The 24,515-nt window shown below is 40.3% G+C and overlaps 1 protein-coding gene and 1 long non-coding RNA gene across 2 annotated transcripts; one reads left to right on the top strand and one right to left on the bottom strand.

Annotated features, from left to right (window-relative positions):
• Window positions 1-4,634: 4,634 nt before the first annotated feature.
• On the top strand, window positions 4,635-7,012 carry LOC125308522. Its single transcript, XR_007195902.1, has 6 exons — window positions 4,635-4,720; window positions 5,499-5,615; window positions 5,749-5,848; window positions 6,094-6,169; window positions 6,287-6,419; window positions 6,780-7,012. It is a non-coding gene; the product is annotated as an uncharacterized LOC125308522 (long non-coding RNA).
• Window positions 7,013-14,384: 7,372 nt separating this feature from the next.
• Window positions 14,385-19,927, bottom strand: LOC125307939 (cytochrome P450 2G1-like). Its single transcript, XM_048264070.1, is given in 7 exon segments — window positions 14,385-14,479; window positions 14,482-14,565; window positions 14,853-14,994; window positions 16,394-16,581; window positions 17,223-17,364; window positions 17,999-18,156; window positions 19,867-19,927. Coding segments are annotated over 7 exon segments (870 nt in total).
• Between the last annotated feature and the right edge of the window lie 4,588 nt (window positions 19,928-24,515).

Raw genomic sequence — 24,515 nt, forward strand, 5'->3', positions numbered from 1 at the left:
GACTCTGTCAACTATAGATGGGAGAAACTCTATATTTCCCAATATGGGCATGGCCTCTGACAAAGCCACCCCTCCCCTTAGTTGCTTTTGGACTATATTCCACACTCGAAGTGTGTGCTTAAAATATATGTTGCTTATTTTAGTTTTTTTTTTTAGACTGCTGACTAAGAAATTAGTATTTAATGATATTTCTGATAAGGAATTTCTTTCAATAGACACCCATCCAATCTCTTCATCTCTGGCTACCCAAGCTACCATTGCTCTGAGTTGGGCTGCCCAGTAGTACATTTTGAAATTGGGTAGACCCAAACCTCCTTTCTCCTTACTTTCCATTAATATTTTCAATCTTATTCTTGGTCTTATATTTTGCCAGAATGTGGACTGTGGAACCTTAATAGGTAAGGACTGAAAGAGGGAAAGTAGGCTTTTGGTAGAACATGCATTCTCACTGTCTCTACCCTACCAAACAGTGAAAGCGGTAACATATCCCATCTGCTTATGTCTACATTGATTTCTTTTATCAATTTATTATAATTTGCTGTAAATAGTTGCTCGGACCTTGGAGTGAGCATAACACCCAGGTAGCGAAATCCCTGTTTGGGTCTTCTAAAAGAGACCCTATCATCTAGCTGGGAGGGCCAATCACCTGCTATCATCATGGCTTCAGATTTGTCTGTATTGACTTTGTAGCCTGAGACAGCACTGTACTCGCTAAGGCTATTCAGTAGTGCTGGGATAGAGGTATTAGGGTTCTCTAGAAATAATAAAGTGTTGTCCGCAAATAGCGCTATCTTATGTTGAACTTTTCCTTCATCACATATACCTTGAATGAATGGATTGGTCCCAATCAACTCTGCTAATGGTTCAATGCTTAGTGCAAACAGAGAGGGGGGGCAGAGAGTCTCCTGGTTCCCCTTCCCAGTGGAAAACAATTGGAACAGTGTCCATTCTAACTCTAGATCTAGGATTTCTATAGAACATTTGAATCCACTTAATAAATGTATCATTAAAGCCCATACATCTAAGGGTCTGCTGGAGGAAGAGCCAGTCAACCCTATCAAATGCCTTCTCAGCATCAAGGCTGAGAAGCACTGACAGGGCATTTCTTTTGGCTGCAATTTCCTGTAAATTAAGGGCTCTTCTAATGTTGTCTACTCCTTGTCTATTGTTGATAAATCCTGTCTGATCTGGTTTCACAAGTTTATATATATATTTCTGTATCCTCTTCGCTATTATTGACATAATATCTTAAGGTCTACACACAGGAGACTAATTGGGCGGTAGGATTTGCATTGCGTTGGATCTTTATTGTCTTTATGGATTACACTAATTATTGCTTCTGACCATGAGCCAGGTGGGTCCCCTTCTTTAAGTGCATAGTTATACACTCTGAGCAATAATGGTGTTAATTCATTTATAAATGTTTTATAATATTCTCCTGGAAATCCGTCCACACCTGGTGATTTATTATATTGGATGGAATCCACTATCTTGAAATCTCCTGGCTTCTTCTTCTTCTTATTATTATAACCTTTTCTTTTTACCTTTTCAAGAATAAATGCGACTCTAACCGCTTAACGTACAGACTTGTTGAAATAACCGTTGTGAAGGTCTATTTTTAAAAAAGTTTATACTTTTTGAGAAATAGGGGATTAAAAATGTTAAAAAGCTCATTTTCCCCCCTTAGACTTCAAAGGCTGTGATGTCATAATGGCCTAAAGGCAGCTGCACTTGTTAAGCTCCCAGAGTAGTTCCCGGGCTAATTAGAACACTGACACAGGTGTCACCTGTGAAATCAACTGTCTCAGCTTCTAATGCATACAATCTGGTGCTCCCTAAAACTACACATCCTGTTTAAGTGTTTCCTGTGTGTCAAAATAAAAGTCACAGCCATATCTCATGCTTTGCGCATTATATCTCCAGAACGGTTTGACGTACTGTATATGCTTCAAATTTGGTACAAGTGTTTGTATGGACTCAAAGATGAAGTGAGTTGATGTTGGAGGTCAAAGGTCAAAGGTCAAGTCAATGAACACTCTGAGGGCGATATCAAGAATGCCTTGACATACATGCCTGAAATTTGGTATGAGTATTTGTATGGATTCAAAGATGAAGTGAATTGATGTTGGAGGTCAAAGGTCAAATGTCAAGGTCAAAAACACCTTGAGTGTTATATCCATGGAGGTATTATATATAACTGGAGTGAGTGAAAGTCCCGCCCTCCATACAAATGAATGGCAGAGGCTAGGCTAGTAAATCCGGCCAATTCATAGTCAACGCCATATTGAACAATGGGGCTCGGATCCAGCGCCAGTCGGCTCTGACCCTGCGCCAAGTTCTAAAGCTGGAAATGACGCATGAATCAACGTCGATTTTTATTGGATATTCTGTAAAAAGAGAGTTGTCCTCCAGTAAAAGGGAGGCGATAATGCACATACTTTGCTTGCCACGTAACAAGAAGAAGAAAAAGTTGCTCGGGAACGCGCGTGGAGTCCAGTGGAGTCGCCCTGAAGCGAAATTAATTTCATTGGATAACAGCGGCTCTAACTAAGAGCGGTCTGCCTGACGTCCTGCTGCTGCAAATATGCATTCGAGCATGACGTGAAATATCCGTTGTCGAACTATAAATAAACTATTCGGTTTTTAGTGCCATGTGTAGCGCATTTTTACAGTCTATGATTAGTTTGTTTTTTATTTTATTGTTTGCCAGCATGAGCGGACAATTACGTCCCCAACTCATCTAAAATGTGGTGTCTGGAAATACTTTGGGTTGTACACGCAGATGGTAAAGTAACGTTAAAGAGAATGTAGTCTGCATATACGATAGCCAATCTTCGCGCTCACCTGTCGAGTTATGCTACCATCCAAATGAGGCAGCGGAGTCAGAGGCACAGTAGCCAGGCGTCCAACATCATATGATTGCATACTTTCCGTAAATCATACATTATGTCCGGGGTCTGCTATTTACTTAGGCTTCGCAAAGCACAGGTATTTATTTGGGGTAGGCTTATTCGAGGCAGAACTTTGTTTCTTACATTGTGCGTTTTATTGTGAGTTGTGAGATACATGCGTTTTGTTTGGAGCGGCATACTAGGCTATCAAAAGCAGACGATTTTCGGTTTTGGTATGGGATTTAATTTACTTTTGGACTTTTAATATATAGTTAAATGTTGAGACTGATGGGCACTTAAATCTACAGGGTATTTGATGATCACTGTAAAGTTTCGTGTAGTAGAAAAAGTGTTGGAATTTCCAGCTGTTTATTGTGAGACAAGGCAGTCCCTTTCACTCATTCATTGAACATGCGCTGTGCTCTAATGGAAACCTTATTGCGTAGCGAAGTAGCCTAAATTGAGCTATTTTTTTTAATTATGCATGGTTTACTTTTATTAAATTTGTAGGCTGGAATGCCTCGCGGCAATAATTGTGTTTCAATGTAGTAGCCTACTGATTCAGCCTCTGCACTGGGTGAAAAGGCTCTGAATCAGGGGATATACTGACCGGATATTTTTTATGACATGCAGCATATCAGGAGCATCTTTGATCATATCCTGAGTTTTTAAGAATCAGTGAAAATATTGATTTATTTTTACTCCTGACATGCCAATGAGATATCAGGGGTATGCATACCCAAATCACAAGTCACACACACCATTTCTGGATATCTTTGGGTGGGTCTCCACCCTTGGATAGGCTTAGGCTATCATATTAGATAGCCTAGGCCCAAGATCTGCCTAATTAAGTCACGCATGCCCTACGTCAAAAACGTACCATAAAACATCACTGAGGCTATTTGCCGTTTGATTTCTATCTAATTTCGGGACATTCAAAAATAGACTATTTACAGTGTAAAGACTACCTTTTTCAGGTCAAGGCTAGCCTACTTACCTAATTATTTTGGTTATGGTTCAATTTCAATGATATCTTTGAGATTTTATAGTTGCTATAGTCTGTAGGTCTAGCCTACTTTTTATGTATAATATGCATGAGATCTGTTGGAGGAATAGTCCACATTTTAAATGATCTGCTTTCCCCTTGTCCCCAATGCTGTCTGCCAAAACGAATTCGGTTCAGCTGGAGTTGCCACATAACAACAATACAAAGTTAAATTTAACAGTAGCCTAAACAATTTGAAGTAGGCCTACATTAAGAAGAATAGCAATAATAAACAACAATTCAATCAATAGCCTATAATGAAAATAAATACATACTATATGCTACAAACCATAACACATAAGAAAGGCTTATTAAACTTGTTAAAGTTGAGCATCTATAATTTCATACTATTTTAACATTACAAGCTTCCTTGTGGGCTAACGTAACCATGGATCAATCATTTTGTAACTTGTCTATAAAACGTGGGTGACTGATAAACCAATGTTGATTTAATTAAGGAACAAGGCTTCAAATGAAATTGACGTCAAACTATATGAGAACCAATAATGTTAATCAGAATAGTAGTAATAGCCCACTTGGCTACTATGTTTTGACACTTCTACAAAATCAGTTTGGTAGTCATTTTAATGTAACTAAAATATGCAGGCCACGATTTCTTATGCTTTGCCTCTCGATAAGCGCGCATGCTACACACAGCATACCCATCCCCACCCCTGACTGACTTTTCAACGAACTCCTTGCCACTGGTGGTGACTTCAACCGTCACTTTTCTGTCATGCATCTGATGGCAAGCTGTACAAACTCTGCCGTCATCATATCCAAGGTAAGAACTACAGTACTTTTGTATGCCAATTGAAAACTGGAATTAATTAGGAAAATACTGTTTTTAGCATTAATGTTAACCAAAACCGTTTGTTAACCGTCATGTTAGAATCAGCTAACGTTTGCTAGCTTGCGAGCTAACATCGCTAACGTTAGCTCACACGCTAGCTGTTAATGTTAACTTTTCCAATAACTAACTTTACTATTGTGTGGAATATCTGGAATGGTAGTAATATCATATTCAACAATAAGTCTGTCTGAGATTTCGTTATGGATGTAAAGTTTTAGTTTGAATGAAATGGCCAAGGCTATCAGGCACGAGTAGGTTAGCTAACCTAGCTATAACTTCTAGAAGCTACATTTATAGTGGCTGCTAATAACTATGCAGGCTAACGTGAACAGGGGGTTGAAGTACCTCAATATGATGCCGACAAGTGAAGGGATCTTTAGTTTGTGAAGGGTAACGTATAGTGTTATATTAAGCCATCCTTACACCTGAAGACTTTACCAGATTTGGGTAAGATTATTGAAAGATTGTAGTCTTTTGAGTAAAGCTTGAGAGCCAAATCTTGTCAAAGGTTTCTGATGTATGGGTAGCATTAGGCAAAATGTTCTTCATTTCATAGCCCTTATTTGGTTGTACCTGACTTGTGCCAAGGCATGTGTTTATTTAAGATGCATGTGAGGGCATTAGTGCTTCAGTGATAGTCTTTTCACGTTATGTGTAAGATTATTTTGCAATTTATTAATCTTAATTTCCCTCTGTTCTCTGTTTGCAGGCAGTGAGTTGTGAGGACTGCTTCCCTGAGAACACTGAGTGCATTCTGGAATATTCCAAATGTGTGCCACTAACATACAAAATAAGTTTCAATCCCGCAAGAGAGTTCACTCACCAGGTAGAGACAGACAGACAGACACACACACGTAGAATAGCAAATAACATTATAATGTGTGTGCATGTATTTGTGTCTGTTGCTGTGTTTAGTTTATCCCCTTTTTTCATGTGTCTGTTTGTTGTTATGACTGTAGTGGGCTCCATCAACAGACCAGGGCAAAGTCGGTCTGTCCTGCTACTACTACATGCTACTTGACTATGTCTGGAAGCCATGGCTGCTGCCCTCAACATGCTGTAAGTGTTTGTGTGTTTTGAATGAGGGCTATGTCACTGTGCACACTCTAATTTGTTTGACAAATGTGCAATGTAATGCATTAATACAGGAACTAATCATCATTATTGTCGTTTTTAATAATAGTCTTGAATTTTGAAGTTTAGCCATGTTTACCATTATGTTGGTGGTAATGTAAATAATGTGTTGAATATATGCCAAACTGAGCATAATCATAATTTAGTTAAATCTTATTTTCTATTTACAGAAACTGAAACCCTCACAAATAAACTGATATCAATAATTAACATTGATGGTGATGGTGGCAAGGGTGCCTTCATAAGGTAATTATCATTTTTGTTTGAACACCTGATTGACTTACCAACTTATTTTTTAATGTTTGATTTTTATCTTAATCAACAATAACATAATGTATAGCAATTGCTGTTTTATTTTTTTAGGTGCCATCCAGCAAGTCCCAGCCTGGAGCCAGAGGCTGGCACTGCACGTCAGATGGGGGAGGATCTATGTTAGGCATCAGAAAGGTGGTTTAAGCAAGAAGGAAAGAGCTTCTGCAGACAGTGTTGCAATTAGGTATGATACTTTTGGAAATTGATCTTAATGCCTTAATTAGGAAAAATCCAACCTTTAAGGACAGCAATTTTCTTTGTGAATGAATAATGTATCGTAAATAAACAAGTGTTCCTTAAAGGTTGGATTTTCTCATTTTTTTTTATTAAGACATTAAGATCAGATGATTTTTAAATGTATGTGTATGCTAAGGTTATGTAAACTTACGAGCACAACTGTAATACATATCTCCATTACTTCTAACTACTGCACCTGATGTCTAGGCTGCTATTGTGGGTTTGCTTTTATTTGTCACACAAGCTGAGTTAATTATATTCACGGACAGGGTCAATTGTAACAGATACTTTCTTTCTCTTTTTACAGACACCTGACTTTTACTGCCAAAGGGACCATCAGAGCACCTCTCCCTACCATCTATACCAGAAGAGTACGGACAAGGGCCCAAAATGTTTTAAAGGACGTTGCACGCCCAGACCATTGACTGTTTAAACCACTGTGGTCAAGCAGAAGTCTCTGTTCTCACTCGAGGCAGGTCATTGAGAGGGGGCGAGTGTCACTGCGTAAGCCCCCTACTGCAGGCGAGAAAGCCGTGTTGATTTGAATATTGATTGATAAATACAATAAAGGCCATGTAACAAATGTTATTGCCTGTCGTACATTATATGAATTTTCATGGTAAAGTAACATAAGTCATTGGGATTTAGCAGGTGTAAGTAAATAATGTAATTAAGTGTATGTAAAATTAATGTGAAATATTATTTAAGTTAAAGATGCACAATAAGCTAAGTGATGGTTATGTACTATCTCACATTTAAAACCATTACATAAATCACCATATATAAATCACATGATTAATTTTAAAAATAAAGGCATAAAGCCTATCGAAAAGCAAATAAAGGCATACACATAAATGCCTGCAAAATTAGCTGTGTCTGGCAGTATATGTGTAGTTCCATGTTTGACATATCAGGGGGTATATGGGAACAAGAACAAGAGGTGTCCGGGGTCATATAAGTAGCTAATACTTGAAACATGGATCATATTAGGTGAGAATATGAAGTCTGGATATCTTGCATGTCGTCGCAGTCCCATTCAGGACTTTTGATATGCTCCTGATATGGTAATTGGCACTAAAATATCAGGAGCATATCAACCAATATATTTCCTGATATTACACATATCAGGAAATATATCACTATGAATATTCCCTGATTCAGAGCCTTTTCACCCAGTGCTGGCAAGCTCAAAAGGGGGCGGCTATGGGTTGACAGCAACGTGTGACCATGGTGTAACGAGACAAGGGCTTGATGCCACTGTTGTGTAATTTATTGTATTTAATCATGTTTAGGCTATTTTTGTTCGGGACAAACAACAACGAAACAAGATCAATACACTTTCTTTATTTGTCATATGATGCATAAATAACCATAATATACACGTCTTCTCATAGGCTCCTCAAGAAATACGCGACTGAATAATGTTTGGCTGTAGCTGCCGGATAGGTACCATACCACCAACATGTACTGCTGGCGATGAGAGCTCGTGCCCAACACGGATTTTCGTGCATGGAGCTGGTTCCAAATGCCCCATGCGGCGCCATACTTTAAAATGGCGTATGCTAACATGCCGAAGCTAATCTGCACGCTCTTGACCCCCTGGTTATATCTCAAGAACGCCTTGACACACAAGGTCTTTTGGCACGAGGGTTTGTATGAACTAACATCAGATGATGTTAATTTAGACATTGTAATTGAGTTAAAGAATATTTCCATCTTTTCTTTGGGCATATCTGTGGGCCCCTCTCTTCCTCATATAGCTTTTCATAGTATTTAGCAAATGCCTCTGCAATATCATGTGGTAGCGTTAGCATCTTACCATGATATGGGCACTGTATCTTGTGAACAATTCTACTAGATTGTTCTTTTCGGAGTTGGAAAGCCAATAAACGGCTTGCTCTATTTCCAAATTCATAATATTTTCTTTTGTAAATCTTAATGCTCCTTCTGCTTTAGAAATTAACAGGTCATCCAATTTTTGTCTAGTCTCCTTAAGTACTGTATAAGTAAGTAAGTATATATACTTTTTTGATCCCGTGAGGGAAATTTGGTCTCTGCATTTAACCCAATCGGTGAATTAGTGAAACACAAACAGCACACAGTGAACACACAGTGAGGTGAAGCACACACTAATCCCGGCGCAGTGAGCTGCCTGCTACAACGGCGGCGCTCGGGGAGCAGCCTTGCTCAAGGGCACTTCAGCCGCGGCCCACTGGTCGGGGCTCAAACCGGCAACCCTCCGGTTACAAGTCCAGAGTGCTAACCAGTGGGTCACAGCTGCCCACAAACTGCTAATACTTCCTGGTTATTAGATAGCTTGTGCTCTGTCTCTAGTTCCTTAATTTCTTTCTCTAATTTATCTTGTTGAGCTAATCTTTGCTTTTTCAGTCTTGAAGAAATTGCAATAATTTTGCCCCCCATCACCACTTCGGCTCCCTCCCACAGGATAGAGGGAGATACAGCTCCATTATCATTTAATGTTATGTATTCTATTAAATCTTTTTTTATTTCTTGTTTAATTAAGTCATCATTTAACAAGGAAACATTCAGTCTCCAGTATTTAAACTGTTTACTAGGCCCTATCCTCACCTCCAAAGTCACTGGTGCATGGTCCGATATAGTGATGGGTTCAATACTGCAGTTCCTAGTCCTAAAGAGTTCTGTTCCAGATATCAAAAACATATCTAATCTCAAATAGCTCCCATGCACTTGAGACATAAAAGTGAAGTCTTTCTCCCTAGGGTGTAGGTGGCGCCATACATCCACCAACCCCAATTCACACATCATTGCCTGAAGAGTAGTGGATTTTTTTGGACAAAGGCCCCACTGCTACTGGGAGTCTATCCATATTCTGTTTCAGGACACAGTTGAAGTCCCCTCCTATTAAAATAAACCCTTCTGCTTTATCCGCTAATTTAGCTCCAACATTTTTGAAAAATTGTGTGTCATCCTCATTGGAAGCATATATATTCAGCAGAGTAACCTTTGTACCCCCAATGGTTCCCACTACCATAACATATCTCCCTTCTTTATCTTTAATAGTCTGTGTGTGGTTAAAGTTAAAACTGATTTGCTCAGTAAAATGCCCCCCCCCCCTTTTTTCTCCCGCTCTCAAAGGAAGAGCGAAATCCCTGGTCCACCCATTCTCTTTTTCATTTTAGGTGTTCTAGAGCTAAATACCTGGTCCACCCATTCTCTTTTTCATTTTAGGTGTTCTAGAGCTAAATCCCTGGTCCACCCATTCTCTTTTTCATTTTAGGTGTTCTAGAGCTAAATCCCTGGTCCACCCATTCTCTTTTTCATTTTAGGTGTTCTAGAGCTAAATACCTGGTCCACCCATTCTCTTTTTCATTTTAGGTGTTCTAGAGCTAAATCCCTGGTCCACCCATTCTCTTTTTAATTTTAGGTGTTCTTTTTCCGACAGATGAGTCTCTTAAATCATTGCTACAGAACAATGTAATTTCTTAAGTTGATTAAATATCTTTTTTCTCTTGATTGGATTGCCCAAACCCTTCACATTGTAACTAACACAGATTAACCTGTCCATATCTCAGCCTGTATGTCACTGCATCTCTATGTACCCTATCTTTTATCTCCACAAAAGTTTCACACAATACATAATGACAGCCCCGCATTTAACTCAAGGTGAAAAAAGCAAATTAAAAATAAAATAGAACAATTACCTATACCTAACCTAAGAACAAAGTTATGAACCATAGACTTCCACATACCCAGCTGGTAATCAAAAACTTGACAAAATTGTTTGGTCGTTAGACTGAACAAACCAGCTCCTGGTGTTGCCTAGGCGAAGGGTGGCGACAGCTCCTCCGCGGGTGACACACTCAGTGTGTTTGGGCTGCTGTCGTCCGTCTCGTAGAACGATTGCAGTACAGTCTGCACAGCCTCGCGTTTCAAAAGTTCCGTCCAATATTGCAAAAACGATTAATGTCCTAACGTTGTAGCCTTTAACATATCCAATTTGTAGAAGAAAACTCGGCGTAATCAATGTCACTCTGCTTCCTCAAAGAAGGCCCTTATATCCGCATTCGCCAGCGTCGCTGAATCTCTCCTTTCTCCTTCCTGCGCTTTTCCACCTGTAGCGTCCCATCATCTCCCCTTCCATCTGCTTCATCTATCTGAGGTTGGACATTACAGTTTTTTTCTGATTGCTTAAGCACATTTTTTGTAACTATGGCTTTTTTTTGCAAAACTCTACACACAAATGGTAAAACCTCTCACCCAATCAGCAAAACATTGTAGTTCTCTTGCAAAAGCTAACACACCTTGCTTAACTCTTCACACCTTTGTAAAAATGGTGTTTTCGTATCTAACAGTAAACACAAGCCATCACAATAGTAAGCACACAATGTGCCAACAACACACTGATGGTATGAATAAAAAACACATCTGGCTTTTGCTTTCTCTGTGCACAAGGTAGACTATGTCAGTCTGAGGTCATACTTTTGTCATAGTTCTGTAAACATACAGGGATCCCAACTTCAAGTACTAGTGTTTATTTACACACATCAAAAACAAACACAAAGTGTGTTTTTTCCAAGTCAAAACACAAAATAGCATTTCACTGAGACAAAACAAATCAGTCTACATCGGGTCGTCTCTCTCAAAATTTCGTCTACATCACATGCAATGTCCTAGTCCAAGGCACCGGGGAAAATATATTCTGGAATGACGTATCCAGGCCTGACATGACAATATCCCCACATGTAGACTGTTTTTTTGTCTGTTTTTTTCTCTTCTCACTCTTCCTGCTCACTCCATCGTGCCCATTGTACATTACCTGTGGCTTATTTATAGTGCTTAGGCTGATTGCAAAGTGAACTAATTATCTAAAACAGTTTTCACATGAGAAAGTGTGCCAGAGAGTTGGCAAAATAGTGTAAATAATAGCCATTGTGCCTACAGTTGTGCAAAGTGTGTGTTACAAAATTGCAAACTGAGTGCAAAGCAGTGTTTGTGCTTTTAGTTTTGCTTAAACTCAGTGAGTGGTTTTGCCATTTGTGTGTAGAGTTTTGCAAAAAAAGCCATAGTTACATAAAATGTGTTTAAGCATTCAGAAAAAACTGTAAGTTCCCGAAGTGTCGGGAGTGCTTCTGTTAGCGTCGGATAGAACTTCTCACCAGATTCCATGAAGACTTTCAGCTGTGCTGGGTAGATGCATTTAGCTTTGATGTTTTTCTCTTTTAAACTTTTGATGACCTCTCTAACCTGCGTTCTCTTCTTTTGTAACTCTGGGGAGTAGTCATGGTCAACGTATATCTGTTCTCCTTTGAAAACAAGTTTTTGGCCCCATGCTTGTCTGAGAATCTTTTCTTTCACGGAATAGTCCACAAATCTTATGATGAGAGATCTCGGAGTGGCATTGGGACTCGTCGGCTTGGTTGTTAAAGACCGATGGGCTCACTCAATTTCTAGGCTCACTTCAGGCATTGGGTCGAGGACGGACTGTATCAACTCCTTTGCAAACTCCCTAACATCTCTGCCCTCACTCCCCTCAGGCACCTTATATATTCTCAAATTATTATATATACTCATCCTATTCTGCAGGTCTTCACATCTGGCTGTTAAGTCCATATCACGGCGCAGCAGATATCTCATTGCTCTCTCATACCTTTTCCCATTAGATAGATAGATAGATAGATAGATAGATACTTTATTGATCCCCAGGGGAAATTCAAGGTCTCAGCAGCAGCATACATACAACACAAACACATTCTTTAACAGCAGAAAGAGTAATTAAAGTATATAATATAAAAACACAACTAAGCAGTAAGGACAGTAGAAGATAAAGAATATGCTAAATATACTAAAAATACAAATTATACTAACACTTAATACAATATATAAAAAATATACTAAAAAATACAAATTACAAAAATACAAATTATACTAACACTTAATCTACATCAATTCTAAAAACAGTATCCACATAGTGGTGATTAATAAATCAGAGGCGCTTGCAATGACTGAGGCAGGGACTAAGCCTGTGATTCTCTGTGCATAGTAAGGTATGGTAAGGTGCTCTAAGGTGCTCTGTGTGAATGAGTGTCATGGTGGTAGTGCAATGGTGATAGTGGTCATGGTGATAGTGCAAATGAGTAAAATTGTCTTCTGCCGCACTAATGCGATCTTCCACCTCTGTTGTTGTTGTCTCCAGCCTTCTTATTTCAGTTTTCAGTTCCTGACGATCCCAATTTTGTAAGCGAGGCCAGTCTGTTCATGTCCATTACAGTTTTCCGCCCGTAGCTTTTCTAGCTCGGCTAATACCCTGGATTCCATGTGGTGAATGTTAGCACTAGCCTTATCGTCTTCTCCCTTTTGGTTTTGCTTCGGATTTTCATTCGGATCCGTCAAGTTCTGCTGTTTGCCAGCACCTCTGCCTCTAGATGAAGTTGACATCACGCAAATATATTATATCGCCTAGTTTTCAGTCAGTTGTTAGGATTTTTAATAATCAAATAGACGGAGCTCCGTTTTTAGGCTTATGCCTTAGACATGGCGTCACCGGAAGTCCTATAAAGCGCATTTCATACACAGAAGTCATTCAATGTGCTTTACATAAACACAAGCAAATAGGAATAGCTAATAAAAACATAGAAGGGCAATAGTCAAAGAATAGTTAAAAAAAAAACACACACCAAGTCATACATAGTACATAAAAGCATAAAAAGGGCAATAGTTTAAAAGTGTTTTATATAAAAACACATTAAAAAAAAAAAACAGCATCATAGAATGATTACTAGTCAAGCACTCAGTGAACAGCAACACTTTATGAAGATTGTTGAAGTAGCCCCACACTTGGTTAGACAACTACTTCACAGAATCCCCCTTTGCCCAACTAAGGACAGCAATAGTACTACAAGGAACAATAGTACTCACCCTGAAGAGTGCTCTATGAACTGAGGCTACGTTTAAACGTGGCCTGCTATATTCATAAATGGGCATTTCACCCTCTCTGTTTTCAAAAATAACATTGTGTACACCTGGTGGCAGTGTAACGATAAGCTCAAGCCCACGGTAGGCAATCAGAATCCCAAAAATAGCAACAACAGCAACAAATCACTTCCATTAAACTGTTTTTGCAAATGCAAACAGACAAAAAGAGTTTGCACCAACATAAATGTGACTGCTACTCTGAAAGCATCCATGATCACCATAGCCAAATGAAAATGTAAACATAGGTCGCACTTTTGGTGCAGGTCCAAGATCTGACGCATACTGTGACGTTTGCTGCCTAAAACTCAATTTTTCTCAGTTTATATGCAAACATGCTGGCTGAAGTTTTTAGAAAGAATCGTTTTCAGAGGTGAATTCTCCGTTTGCATGTAAATGAAGGCCACAAACAATGGGAAATATCTCAGTTTTTTTAAATAACAATGTATGTGTAAATAGGATCATCTGAGTAATGAGGACTTTACCACAAACCGCACTCAGAGATGTTACAAAGATGGCCTTTAACAGACAAAGCACAAAGCAGTACAAAATTACATTCAGGATGACGTGACACACAAACACATTTTAGCAAACAAACAAAACAAACAAAAGTCAAGTATTGGAGTAATATGGTCAGTTCTTTTAGTTTTCGTGAGAACCCTAGTCGCTGAATTTTGTATCATTTTAAGCTGTTTGATAGTCTTTTTTGGAAGTACCAGATGAAAACTTAATGTGGGTTCTTACAATTTACATTCACAGCAAATTTACATTTAGAAACATTTACATTCATTTAAAGATTTTATATGAGCATAAATTAATGTTGAAGAATGTGCTGTTTGTTCCTAGCCTTGACCCTTTTAAATCATTTTCATTTTTCAAATATACAACAGTTTGCAAGGCATTCGAGAGATGAAGTGGTTGTTGGAGGCTTTGTGGTTATGGGCTGCAGTACCACTGTTGGTCAGCGGGGGGTGATAATGAGCTGGTATTTGTGAGGCAGGTTGGTGAAGCTGCTGAGTTCTGGGCTGATGTTAATGCTGTATGGTCCTCCAGGGGGCTGAGGTGGAACTGCTGCACTATGGACACCAGGAAGATCAGGAGCTCCATCCGCGCTAATGACTCACCTGCACACACCCGTTTACCTGAGAATACACACACACACATGCACGCACACACACACACACACACACACACACACACACACACACACACATGCATACACACATACACACACACAAACAGACATGCATGCACACACAGACACATGCACACACACACACACACACACATGCATGCACACATATACACACACACAGATATCATTTAGTCATGATTGACCACCTGTAGACTTGGATGGATACATTGAATGAAGAGAGTTTCTCTCTCTCTAATGTGTGTTCAAGATTAAAAATTCACTCCATCCTCCTGCCTGCAGAGAAGGGAAGGAATGCTGGGTTCTTTTTGAAGTTCCCATTTTTGTCCAGGAAGTGGTCAGGGTTAAAGGTCCAGGGCTTCTCCCATTGGTCCTCGTCCCGGAGCACAGAGTGCAGCATGGGAATGATCACAGTGTCCTGCAAGGGGTCAGAGGTCAGGGATCAGGAAATATGTGAACACTAGGCCAAAGATGGTTGATTACGAAGATACTTCCTGAGAGGCCATTTCCTGTCCCCGGAAATGTATGCAAATAGGGCAGCAGTAGTACACGCCCCGCACAAGGGGGGGCCACTATCCCCCATTTATGCAGTGATCAGGCTCCCTTTTTAACATTGAGGTCTATGGCAGAATCCAAGAATTTCCCAGAATTTGTCAAAGCCTTATTTTTCTGAGCAATGGATCCACATTTCGGACACGGTATCATGATCTCCAAACCCTCCTCCCCATTTCAGGAGAATGTCGTGATAGTATGACCCTCCAGTCGGGAGAAAATTCACCAAGTTTGTTTTGTACTCCAGCTTCTGTCTGGCGTGGAACCGAGGCCTTCAAACGTCAGTGACACACCCCTGTGCAGGCGGGGACTGAACCAGAGCCCGTCTCTGACTGAACTCCACTTTGCTCTCATAGACATGAACTAGGATGACCCATCTTGCTACGCATTAATTATCTTTGACTGGGCTGTTTTAGAGGAACCCCAGCGCTGCTGCTAACACCCAACACTAAGCGGCTACTGAGTGCTGCCTTTAACACCCAACACTAAGCGGCTAAACAGCGCTGCTGCTAACACCCAACACTAAGGGGCTAAACAGTGCTGCTGCTAGCACCCAACACTAAGGGGCTGCTAATAGCCAACACTAAGTGGCTAAACAGCGATGCTGCTAACAACACTAAGCGGCTAAACAGCGCTGCTGCTAACACCCAACACTAAGCGGCTAAACAACGCTGCTGCTAACACCCAACGCTAAGGGGCTACTGAGTGTTGCTGCTAACACCCAACACTAAGCGGCTAAACAGCGCTGCCTTTAACACCCAACACTAAGCGGCTAAACAATGCTGCCTTTAACACCCAACACTAACTACCCAGATCAGATGTATAACGTTATTTGATGGGCAGACTCTCTCAAAGCACTAGGCAGATATCATGAACATCATCAGATAGCTTTGTGAGATATTTTCTAACATTAGTGTTCAAAACTCGACAGTCCTTTGGATATGCATCAAATTAACATATTCCAACATATTTTGAAATTTTAACATGCTTATTTGCGAAAATATATGAACAATGCAATTGTTCCTTTCCAGCGGTGTCCGCCATCTTGGTTGAAAAATTTGGCCCTAGAGTTTGCAAGGTATCCTGGGTAATTTCATCTCCCACTTCGCTTTAAGCCTGCATCGGACCGCAATGTGTTTTAAGAGTTGATTTTAAATGAATAATAGCACTCCCCCTTGCTCCCTAAAGCAATGGGATACCCTACATCTACACGAGAATGTGCAAAATTTAAGGTTAGGGCAAAAATCTAGGGGAAGGGGCGCTACCTTAGGAATGGTGTAGCCCTTGAATGAGATGTCCTTGATGGCTAAGTGTGGGAGATTGAGGGGTACGAGGTCCATATAGCGCTGAACTTCATGGATGACAGCATCAGTGAAGGGGAGGGACTTCCTGTCTTCCATTCGTGGGACGCCATGTTGGCCAAGCACTGAATCAATCTCCTTTTGTACACGTTCTGCAGGAAAGAGGAAAAACAGATCAAACTCATCCTGCATTATATAGTTTTATTACACGGCTCTTCACAATGCTAGTAGAATGCTCCATTGGCTTGAATGGGATTTCCCAAAGTTCTACGGTAAAATATTTTCATGTAATTACTGCTGTCAATGGCAACGGGTTTTGTGCTTCTGGTCTTTTATATCACTACGCGAGGACTGGAACTACATTCAAAAGTGAAAGCAGACGGTTGATCCGCTGTGTTCTAAAGAATGTTTGATTCAAGTTCAGCGTGTGTTGTTGTGAACTATTTGTTTTTTCAGCAAATGCCACGATGAACAGTAACAAATAGGCTAGGCTATGTAGGCTAAAGTCATATCGTGGGGAGTTTATTATTTCGTTTTGGTAAGTAGACGTGTAATAAGCGGGATAATGTATAGAACGCCGGTCATTATTAGGAAAATAAGTCCCTTCAGGGCGGAACAAGACCCCTTTGTGCGCGTCAGGGTCCGGTTCGCCCTGTCTTCATCCGGACTTCTTTTCCCAATAATGACCGGCGTTCTATCCATTATCCCTTAAGTATGGATTGGACCCAAATGCATTTCAACCTGTAATATATATGTTTCACTATCCCTCAGTGTGCGTGGGCTGTGGTCCTACCTTGAATGTCTGGATGCTTTATGAGTATCATGAAGGCAAATCTGATGGTGCTGGTGGTTTCAGTCCCAGCTAGGAAAAGGTTAAAAACTGTTGCTGCCAGGTTATCATAGTGGAACTCTGTGTTTGGGATGTCTTTCTCCTAGTTAGACAAAACTGGTAATGCTTTAGAATAACATGTGCTTATTAGGTATTAACAGTGCATAATAAGCAGTTAACAATTCATTACTAAATTCATTAATTAACTGTTGTTATCCTTTAATAACATTAACTAACTGTTAACATGCAGCTTGTGTGTGATAATAAGCAGTCGTTTAAGTTACTTACAAGCATATTTGTTAACAGTTGTAAGTGTTAACAAGCAGCTTGTTAATGCTTGTTAATGGTGTATAAGACAAAGAAGTGGATAACTAAGATGCTGTACAGCTGGGGGGAGGAAAGTGGACGGGTTTACATGGTGTACTGGTATCTCTACAAATCATCTACTAAATATATAAAAACAAGACTGATTTGATAGGCTGATGAGGAAGGAGGACCAACCACTTCCTGTCTTTCATTTTCTTTTCCCTTTTTATCCTTTCATCTTTTTATCCTTTCATCTTTTTATCCTTTCATCTTTTTATCCTTTCATCTTTATCAGCCCGACAGGCTCATCCCTCTCTACCCTCTGTGGGGAGGCCAATCCCCTCCCATTCCCTCTGCTTTCTCTCTTTTCCTCTGTTACTCTCTGTCTCTGTCCATCCTCTCTTTCCTTGTTCTCATTTTTATCTTGTCCATACCGGTCCCCAGGGGCTGCTCCCAACGCAAACTGTATCAGAGATGATCTGCAGCAGACGCAGGAAGTCGACGTCGTCGTAGCTGAAGCTCCGTCCGAACACCAGAGAACAGATCACGTTGGACACGGCACGGCTCAGGAAGAACGTGGGATCAAACGGAGCTGCTGAAGGAGAGAGAGAGAGAGAGAAAGAGATGTAGAGAAAGTATGGTGGCCCTGTAGAGCCAAGCAACACACACACACACACACACACACACTTCATCCTCACGGTAGAGGAGCATGAGGTGAGGCGTACGCTGCGGGCAGTCAACCCGCCGAAGGCGGCCGGTCCTGATGGCATCTGCGGACGTGTACTGAAGGTCTGTGCAGACCAGCTGGTGGGGGTCTTTACTAGGATCTTTGACCGGTCACTCTCCCAGTTCACTGTCCCATCCTGCTTGAAGTCTTCCACCATAGTACCCCTGCCCAAAAAAACAAACATCTCCACCCTCAATGACGTAGCACTAGCCCCTGTGGTGATGAAGTGCTTCAAAAAGCTGATCCGTAGTCACATCATGTCATTATCCTATCACATCATGTCATATCCTCCCACCTTTGATCCACACCAGTTTGCCTACAGGGCAAATAGATCTACTGAGGATGCCGTGGCCACAGTCCTCCATGCTGCACTGTCCCACCTGGAGCAGCAGGGAGAGCTATGCTATGCTCGGCTGCTCTTCACAGACTTTAGCTCTGCTTTTAACACCATCCTCCCACACACGGGGGTGTCCAAAACTCTCCAACATTTGAATACCACACTCCACCTGCCTCTCTGACAGACCACACTCAGAGGGTAAGAGTGGGCCCCCATACATCCACGGCCCTCAGACTCAGCACTGGCTCCCCGCAGGGCTGCGTGCTGAGTCCCCTGCTCTGTTCCCCCTACACCCACGACTGCACCCCCGTTCACCACAGCACCACCTTCATCAAATTTGTCCATGACACCACGGTAGTGGGGCTCATCTCGAGGGGGGGTGAGTCCAACTACAGAGACGAGGTGGAGTGATTGGCGGTGTGGTGCAGAGTTAACAACTTGCTCCTCAACGCATCAAAGACCAAGGAGCTCATTGTGGACCTCAGGAGGAAGAAATTGGACCTCCAGGGCCTCTGAGTTCCGCTTCCTGGGAGTCAACATCATGGAGGACCTGACCTGGAGCGCCCACATCATGGCGCTTGTGAAGAAGGCCCAGCAGAGACTCTACTTCCTGAGAGTTCTCGGGAGGAACAACATCCCCAAAAAACTTCTGGTGTCCTTCTATTGAGAGCATCGTGTCATACTGTCTCTGTGTGTGGTTTTCGAGCTGTACTGTACTGTGGCACACAGGAAAAAGCTCCATGGGGTCACAAAGGCAGCACAGAATATCATTGGCTGCCCTCTCCTCTCTCTGGAAGAACTTCACAGCTCCTGCTGCCTCAAAAAGGCCTAAACCATCCAACAGGACTCATCACACCCCGGCCACACACTGTTCAAACTACTGCTGTCAGGCAGGAGATACAGGCATGAAAACAAGAACAAAACAAAACAGACTACAAAACAGTTTTTATCCAACAGCCATAAGTGTATTGAATAGTGCTACAAAAGCATACAGTAGATCCAGTATGTGCCAGTTTTAGATGTCTTGTTGCACTTCACAAGGAATGCACTTAATTTTGTTGTATCTGTTACAATGACAAATGAAGATATTATATATTCTATATTCTACAACACACACACACACACAAAGACATTTGGTCTGTCTCAGGCTCTCCAGCAGGTGTCTGCTCTCCTCCTCACTCTCACACACACACACACACACACACACACACACACACACACACACACACAAGACTCACATTTGGTTTGTCTCAGGCTCTCCAGCAGGTGTCTGCTCTCCTCCTGGATCCACTGCTCCATCCTCTTGCTCCATCCATTTTTGGGGGGTACTCATGACTTTACTCAAGTACATTTATGAGGCAAATATTGTACTCTTTACTCCACTACATTTCTATTCATAACCGTGAGTACCCGTTACTTCTTCTAACAAAAGGAAAAAAGAAAAATCTCGGAAACCCTCAATTTGTTGTTTCCTCAAACGTGATTGGATTGTGCAGGCCACTGATTGGGACAGCCTATCAGCAATCACCTTCAGCTTTCCGCCAAAGTCAACTCTATGGTCAGATTTAGATAAGAGATGAAACCATGGACGAAACAATGGATGAAGACGCAGCAGGTCCATCCCGGGAATGTGCCAACCTGTGACTATTTCAATTTTCTGAACAAGTTAATGATAGTTTTCACTTCTTGTGTTTCAATTAAAAAATAGTATTTTGTATTTGAAATACGTATTTTAAATACATGTATTAGAAATACTGCCCCATCCCTGGCAACATGGTAAAAAGATGAAAATGACTTGATTTTACTTTCAATTCCTTTTACATTCTCCAAGGTATCAACATTAACATTTTTCATAACTCCATGTAGGACGTTTCTGTAAATGTAAGCACTGTGGCAGTAGTAATACAATATTTAGAAAATGTAGGCTACTCTTGTACTCTTGATACCCAAGTACTTTTAAAAACAAGTACTTTAGTACTTTTACTTAAGTAGACATCTGACTGTTGTACTTTTACTTGTACTTGAGTAAAATTTAGGGTATCTGTACTTTTACTCAAGTAATGAAGCTGTGTACTCTGTTCGCCGCTGGCATTAACACATCATCAGCATACACAGGTAAATTCACAGGTAAAACAGCACGGGACTGCATTAACACATCATCAGCATACACAGGTAAATTCACAGGCTGGCATTAACACATCATCAGCATACACAGGTAAATTCACAGGTAAAACAGCATGGGACTGCATTAACACATCATTAGCATACACAGGTAAATTCACAGGTAAGTTCACAGGTAAATACACAGGTAAATTCACAGGATCACCTTCAGCTTTCAACCAAAGTCAACTCTATGGTCAGATTTAGATAAGAGATGAAACCATGGACTAAACAATGGATGAAGACGCTAGCAGGTCCATCCCGGAATGTACCAACCTGTGACTATTTCAATTTTTCTGAACAAGTTAATGATAGTTTTCACTTCTTGTGTTTCAATTAAAAAAATAGTATTTTGTATTTGAAATAATGTATTTTAAATACATGTATTAGAAATACTGCCCATCCCTGGCAACATGGTAAAAAGATGAAAATGACTTGATTTTACTTTCAATTCCTTTTACATTCTCCAAGGTATCAACATTAACATTTTTCATAACTCCATGTAGGACGTTTCTGTAAATGTAAGCACTGTGGCAGTAGTAATACAATATTTAGAAAATGTAGGCTACTCTTGTACTCTTGATACCCAAGTACTTTTAAAAACAAGTACTTTAGTACTTTTACTTAAGTAGACATCTGACTGTTGTACTTTTACTTGTACTTGAGTAAAATTTAGGGTATCTGTACTTTTACTCAAGTAATGAAGCTGTGTACTCTGTTCGCCGCTGGCATTAACACATCATCAGCATACACAGGTAAATTCACAGGTAAAACAGCACGGGACTGCATTAACACATCATCAGCATACACAGGTAAATTCACAGGCTGGCATTAACACATCATCAGCATACACAGGTAAATTCACAGGTAAAACAGCATGGGACTGCATTAACACATCATTAGCATACACAGGTAAATTCACAGGTAAGTTCACAGGTAAATACACAGGTAAATTCACAGGTAAAACAGCACAGTACTGCATTAACATCAGCATCAGTGGCGTTCTGCCCATTAACGGAAAGGGGGCATGCCCCCTGATTTTTGTTTTAAATCACAACTTTTTTTCCTATTTAACTTTTGAGCCCCATTATATGTTCATAATAATATGACTCAAATGTATTATTCTGGATGTGAAATAAATCACACCCACATAGTCAAAGATTGGTCAAAAAGCGAAACCGTAGTAACGTTCAACATTTCGGATGAAACGCTGCTAAATGAATACATGTAAACACACATAACCAGAGGACTCCAAAGTAAGACAGCTCACCATATATATAGATTGTGCCCTTCATGCAAAGTCATCGGCCTGATCCACCAGGGCCTCCTTGACAGTCTGGTACCCACTCAGATTGACTGAGATGACCGGCCCATTCTGTTTACTCCACTGGGATGAGGGAGAAAGAACCACATGGTTACACCGCCGATGTTTATTTTAAACTGATTGCCCCTGTTATGAAGTAACACAACCCTGAGTGGTTAAACCAGCTAAGTCCAGACACTGCTAAGTACAACACTGCAAAAAGTGATATCTTTCTAAGTGTTATAATCTTATATTAAGATAAAAAAAATCTAGTTAATATTGTTTTTGTTTTGGATACCTACTTTTAGCTTTCTTGTAAGATTATTTCACTTAAAATAAGGCAAAAACAAAGATTTTGACTTATTTTCAAATAATCTTACAAGAAAACTCAAAGTAAGTAACTTTATACTAAAAACAATACTAACTAGACTAGAATACTCATAAGATTATAACACTTGGTAAGATATCACTTTTTGTAGTGAAGTATCTGTCCCTTGCAAACTATACAGTGCTAATACCTGATCCACAGATGTGTCGATCTCCATATTACATTCATGCGTGGATCCACAGGGTGGCAAAGGGTGGCAACTGCCACCCCTGTTGCCACCCCATTTATAAATCAGATAATATTTTTTTAAGTATATTTTATGTTCATACATGTTGGACTGTGAGAAGGTGTGAAACCCCCAAACTCCTCTCAAACAGAAATCGCCGATTTAGAATCCCCCGCCCCCTCACAATGGTTTCACCCATCACCATCAGCGCAGTGACCCCCGCGAAATTTCACCATTGGCAGCAGATTGCACAGTGCATGCAACTATGTGTCAACTGTCTGTAGGTCTACAACGGCGGGTAAGTTTGACCACCAAGTCGAAAAGTCCATAATCAGACCCATGGTCAGTCCATCAGTTAACCCGCAACAACCTCACTGTTAGTCTACGCCATTTACATCCATAAGACTTTGTCTCATCGAATTTTTGATGATGGTCAGGTCAGATAATAAGGGCATGCTCATGCGTAGCTTAACGCTTAACGCTTTAAAGTCTATTTGTGTGTGTCGCTAGTTTATAACATTTGATTGTAGCCTAAATACTGCTGTCAATGTCAACCCATACACGTGATGATTCAACACGGGTCCTCAAAATTGTCATGCATCCAATTTCCCAGCATCTATGACTATCCAAATATGGTCGACATGTCAAATCAAACTAGAAAATCTAATCGCTGTCAAGCTGGTGGCGGTTGCGTTTTTTTTTACCCTTTCTTTTCATATATAGTGTGTAAAAGTATAGTAAAAGTAGCCTACAGTTCCATGACTGAAATTCTACTCAATCACAATAAGTAAAAGTAGCCTACTATTTTCAAACAAACCCTACTCAGAGTAGGCTACTAGACTAGACGTTTGAAAGCACATCACATATGAAGCGTTGTGCATGAGATGTAATTGCTTAGATTCCAGTTAAATCTTCATTGGGTTTCATTGGGTGATAGATTTCAATAATTTGCTGGTAGATGAACCAACAAGCTGAGGCCAGCACAGGAGTTTGTGTCCTCAAGAAATTAACATGTTGCTTGTTCACTCGTGTTTGAGGTCGTTTTAATAGGATATTTATAAAGGTACTTTAATACAGTATACATGCACTTCCTTATTCACCACTTTGTGAGTGAGTGAGTAGCCTAAATTGTGAATGGCAAAACGTAACATTTGGCACTAAAGATCAGGGACTGAGGGGGACTGATTTCCATTTAGGTTCGTTCTGAGCAAAAACATTATTTGATATCATGATATTATAATATCTATATAATATTAGGTCTTAAAAATAATAGCCTAACTTAAAGACACAGAAAATGTCCTTGCTTTAAGCCTTGCAATAGCCTAACCTATGTATGGTGCTACCAACTGCATGACAGGCCTATAAATATTTGCCTAGTGTCTCTGGTATCTTATTTCACTTATTTCAGTGATTTAGACTACATACTTGGAAAAGGCAGTTAGATAGTGTTGGATATTAATATTCTTGTATGACTAAATTTGTCCATATTCCCTCAAAACTCATTTTGAGGGGTCATGTTTTAAAAATACCCCCAAATCATCAGAATCTTGTTTCAATCCACATAACCTAAATCTATTTATGGCTTATTTTATAAATGTATCCATATTCCCACAAAACTAACTAGAAGAAATCATTTGAGGGGTCATTTTTTAAAAGAATTCTCTGGGGAAACATACCTCCAAACCCCCCTAGAATTGCTTTTTGACACTGTATAATTTAAGTACAGACTACACAGACTGTATAGTGATTACACAGAGAAAGAAATTCACATATTAAGACCCACATCATCCAAAACGCCAGCTACATCTCCGATTTGCCTCCCACCTCGTGTAATGTAATGTAGATAAAACTTATTCAATGAAATCCGTAG

The sequence above is a fragment of the Alosa alosa genome, chromosome 15 (assembly GCF_017589495.1).
Source record: "Alosa alosa isolate M-15738 ecotype Scorff River chromosome 15, AALO_Geno_1.1, whole genome shotgun sequence".
NCBI lineage: Eukaryota > Metazoa > Chordata > Actinopteri > Clupeiformes > Clupeidae > Alosa > Alosa alosa.